The 4,614-nt window shown below is 38.3% G+C and overlaps 1 protein-coding gene across 1 annotated transcript; it reads right to left on the bottom strand.

The window, feature by feature from the left end:
• Positions 1–1,128: 1,128 nt before the first annotated feature.
• Positions 1,129–3,138, bottom strand: LOC144006724 (transcription factor HES-1-like). Its single transcript, XM_077505762.1, has 4 exons — positions 2,927–3,138; positions 2,743–2,838; positions 2,558–2,645; positions 1,129–1,838 (listed from the first exon to the last, which is right to left on the bottom strand). Exons 1-4 carry the CDS (start codon positions 3,017–3,019, stop codon positions 1,408–1,410), a joined length of 708 nt encoding a protein of 235 aa, XP_077361888.1. The 5' UTR covers positions 3,020–3,138; the 3' UTR covers positions 1,129–1,407.
• Between the last annotated feature and the right edge of the window lie 1,476 nt (positions 3,139–4,614).

The raw sequence follows: 4,614 nt of genomic DNA, 5'->3' as shown, positions 1-4,614 counted from the left end.
AGATGAACTGTGATTGGTCGTTACCTGAGGCCTGAGTAACTGTGGATTTTGCATCTTATTTCATATACCACAAACACAATATTTTTCAGAATACCATGTTTAGATTAGGGGGCTGCACATAACTGCAATATTATTGCGCCTCATTTTGCGATCACATTGCGATCACCGAGTGCATGTTAACGCTCCGACACGCACTTGACATGTTCTGGGAACAATATATATATATATATATATATATATATATATATATATATATATATATATATATATATATATATATATATATATATATGCAAAACAGGTAGGCATAACACACCCATAACTCATACGGGCAAAGTGTTGCCGCGTTTGCATTTGTGTTATTTTTTGGAACAGTATATTTATAGTGGAAACCCATAATTTAGGGCTAGCCTGCAAATAGCGAAGATCTGTGTATAACTGACGCCAAATTGTTTTTCTTAAGTTATATACTATGATTTTACTAGTCCGGCCCACTTGGACCAAGTGACTTGGTAATATATTTTCCTCCATGTGGCCACTGAACTTATATGAGTGTGACACTCCCCATCTAGGTAGTGCATCAACACAATTTACAAACTCAAAAAAGTGACCAGACATAACATTACTTAAACATTGCCTAGACAGTTTGATTTGTTTGATTATGTGATTGTTTTTTGTTTGTTTTTTCGATTTCCACAACTCTTTATTGAAAATATTGTTTTGTAATATGGACAATTGTGAGTGGTCAGAAAGCAAAGTTTTGGCCCTGAGCAGCAAATGATATACTCAAGTTTTACTGTTTGGGTTTTGTTATGAATGTTAAGGTTTTTTTTCCCCCACATCATTTACTAACAAAGTACCACAGGTTAGATGAAGTACAGGATGACCAGCACAGCAATATAAACAGCATATAGAAACATTTTATTCATGTTGAAAAATAGTGCTTCTTGACAACCATGTTAACCTCATTAGGCTAACAAATTGTGCCATAATAAATCAGTGTGCCCATTTCACTTCGTGTGTCTGAAAATTATTAACTACAAATAATGTATCTTTGTTGGCTAGTGACATATAGTGACAGACATAATGAAATGTTCTTTAACTAGATGGTGGAATGTACAATTAACCTGTTTCAACACTTGTCGCCATTCATACAACCAAACAAAAGCTTTGTACTCAACTAAACTCAGATGTCACACAAAGTAAATTTGTGTGTAAATTGAAACATTACACTTTATGTGACGTTTTTGTGTTGATCCTTAGCGCAATAAAATTGGGGGTAACAGTGAAATACAGTAAAATTTCCTTCAGGGGGAAAAAAAATGTAAACATTATCTCTCCAGTACCTTTACAAGAAGTTTAAAAATCAAGTCAAATCATGTGATAGTCCAGTTATTCCTTCCTCCCCTACCAGGGTCTCCACACAGAATCTGAAGTGAGCGCAGACGCACCGGGAGACATGTAATGGCTGCTCGGTGCACCCACAGGTGTGAGAGCTGCACTGGGAACAAGAAAGGCAAAATATCCATCAGGAGTTGGCACCACCTGGTAGCTGCTGTGCAGAGTCGTGGTGTCTGAGGGGGGTCCAATCTGTGAGCCGCTTTTGCAAGGAACCTGAGGGGCAGTAATGCCAGTTTGTCCGAGCGGGCCAGAGTGAGGCGTGTAGAAATTGACGGCGTTCATTTGGGAGACGCGGCCCGCCAGGTGGCTGAGCAGGCGGGTCCTCGCCTCGCAGTTGACCTCGTCACACGTGGACAAGTAACGGGTGACCTCACCGACACACTCGCTGAAACCGGCCCGGTATTTACCCAGGACAGACGGGTCTGTGGTTATGGAGGCTATGGAGGGAGGCATATAGATAGCTCAGTGACATTAAAAAAAACAAAAACAAACGTGTGTGTGTGTGTATATATATATATATATATATATATATATATATATACACACACACACACGTTATATATATATAACACTGTATATATATATATATACAGTTGCTTTGGCACCTACTCATTACAGCAATCCATTTTTTGAAACAAAACTATAGTTTACTCAAATGTATCTAAACTATTTTCATTTTCTATTGTCTAAAAAATAGGCAGAATGTCCTTCTTAAGGCAACATAATGCTGCAATGCTCCTGCAGTGAGGTTTCATATATGTCTCCAATAACCCCCCCAAACACACACACATTTTAGGGGTAAATATATTCAGTAGTGTTGCACTTGCATTCTAGTCTCCACAAATGCTTTGATTTGATCGGGTGCTACAATACTGACCTATTAGTAATTTATTTATTTATTTATTTTATTGTAGATTGTTTTAATATGGCATTTCTGGATATGCAAATGCAAGTGTGCTTTACAAAGCAACAAAAAGTTTGATGCCACTCACTGCTAACTAATGGTGCTACTTTATTTTTAGAATAGCAACATACACACACACACACACCCATAGAGGATGGAAATGTGAAAAGTCTTATTTTAACCGACCTTATTTATGTAACTAACGAAATACTGTATGAATATTATTTCTTATTTAATTAAATGAATCTGTACCTGTCATTTGAAATCGTTGCAGGTTCCTGAGGTGCTTCACAGTCATTTCAAGGATATCTGCCTTTTCCAGTTTGGAATGTCTGGAGCTCTAAACAACATAAATAGAAGATGACTTGACTTGACAATCATTTTCGAAGTGCAACCTGGTCACGGTAAATATTGCATCCTGACTGAGTGTGTCTTACATCTTTCTTGAGTGCGTCCAAGATGAGAGTCTTTAGGTGGCCCAGACTCTCGTTGATTCGCGCCCGTCTCCGCTTTTCCATAATAGGTTTGGAAGACTTGAAAGTCACATAGAATTCGTTCTAATATGTATATATTTTTTTAAACAATGTCTGAAAGGCAAAGGGAGAATAGTGTATAGCTTACCTTTCTGCCCGTCGTCTGACTGCGTGTATTTTCTGCAGTGGAGTTGTTATTACTCGGCGCGGATGAAGTTTTTTCCAAAGTGCCGGCCGGCATCTTCACATGTAGGCTACTCCTTCCAGGAAAGTGCGGGAGAGAGAAAAAAAAAAAAAAAAAAAGCGAAAATGGGGTCCCGCCTTCCACTGGCAAAGGTCCGAGCAGTTTGACTATGACAAACGTCCGTCGCTGGCCAAAGTGACACTACATCAACAGAGCCGCTGGGTGTATTTATAGAAGCGGAGGGGCCGCACGCGAGTGGCTCGTGCGCCAGCTCACTCCAGAGGACCAATGAGAGCTCGTCGTACAACAGATTCACTAGTCAACTTCCAGTGCGTATAAAGGCTACTTTTCTAAAAAGATATATAATTAGATTAATAATTGTAAACAGTGTTGGCTGAAATTACAAGGTTGTGCGCTAAATACCCTTGTATTTTTTTTCTAATTTAGAATTATTATTATTATTATTATTATTATTATTATTATTATTATTATTATTATTATTATTATTATTATTATTGCATGCCGCCTCCAATTTATCTTTAAAAGTCTCCCATGCTGAAAGTCTCATTTTTTTTTAAGTTGCTCCTGATAGGCCAACATATAATGAGGCTCCCTCTGCAGTTGCATTAACAAAAAAAAGACAACTTGAGTGACGGAAGGACCACTTGGCATGTCTTTATGCCATTTTTGATCAAATTAGATGAAAATGACACATTAAGTACCTGAAAGTGATACTTGAGTAGAAGTAAAAGTATCTTAAAAGGAAATAATTTTGGTTCAAGTCACCAAGTGAACATTGTTTAAGTAAAAGTATCAAACATTTTCTGTACTATATCTCCCAAGTTTGCAAACTCGACTGTCAACTGTAATTTTGGTGTTAATTGCCATTCTCCCTGAGCTAATATACTGTAGTGTTTAATTTATATCTTTTATCAATTATACCTCAGCACCCCTGCGACCCTTGGGAGGAGTAAGCGGTTAGGAATATGGATGGATCATCAATTATATTCAACATAATCTCTCAAGGAGAAGTTCCACATCATCATAATAACAATTTACCAACGCAATGACATCAGTATTGTTCTTCTTTGGATTGTTTGAGCAGCCTATTCACGTTTCCCCGCTTGCATTTCTCAGCCAACAGACAAATGTTGTAAAGTTTCATGGCACACAAGTGTGTGTGCATGTGCGTGCGTGTGAAAGACATTCTTCCTCAGTAGACACGAGGTGTGGAGTGTGTCAGAGGATGAAGTCTTCACCACAACTTGAGGTACCCACTGACCTATGTTGATTCATGCTCTGAGCTGAGACTGAAAAGTATGGATCACCGTCACTCATCATGTTTATAAGTTGCTCAACTGTTGTTCTAAAGGACATAGCTCATATAGGTTTCTTTTGATATCATTATGATGGGTTATTAAATCTAGTTCTTCGAGCCAATTCCATTGAAATCTTATAATCTGATCAAGTCATTCTGTCTGGCTTTGATTGACTTCAAACACTGTTAAGCCCTCAGAGGTGAAATGACCCCAAAAGCCAGGCCAGTGTTTGCATTCGCTCAGTGAGATGAAGAAACTGGCGTCAAGCACCACCACCTTCTCCTCATTCATTTTCACTTCAAGTCAATCACATTATCTCAAGTCATGCCTGGG

Source organism: Festucalex cinctus, chromosome 1 (assembly GCF_051991245.1).
Source record: "Festucalex cinctus isolate MCC-2025b chromosome 1, RoL_Fcin_1.0, whole genome shotgun sequence".
In the NCBI taxonomy this organism is placed as follows: domain Eukaryota; kingdom Metazoa; phylum Chordata; class Actinopteri; order Syngnathiformes; family Syngnathidae; genus Festucalex; species Festucalex cinctus.
This window is presented reverse-complemented; position numbering and strand designations above follow the sequence as displayed.

What these genes read in the sequence shown, in the direction of transcription:
- LOC144006724 (XM_077505762.1), bottom strand. Translation starts at nt 3,019, where the DNA reads ATGCCGGCCGGCACTTTGGAAAAAACTTCATCCGCGCCGAGTAATAAC. An exon ending in GTCAGACGACGGGCAGAAAG is followed by an intron (nt 2,839 to 2,926) that starts GTAAGCTATACA and finishes GTGACTTTCAAG; the next exon opens with TCTTCCAAACCTATTATGGA. An exon ending in TGGACGCACTCAAGAAAGAT is followed by an intron (nt 2,646 to 2,742) that starts GTAAGACACACT and finishes TATGTTGTTTAG; the next exon opens with AGCTCCAGACATTCCAAACT.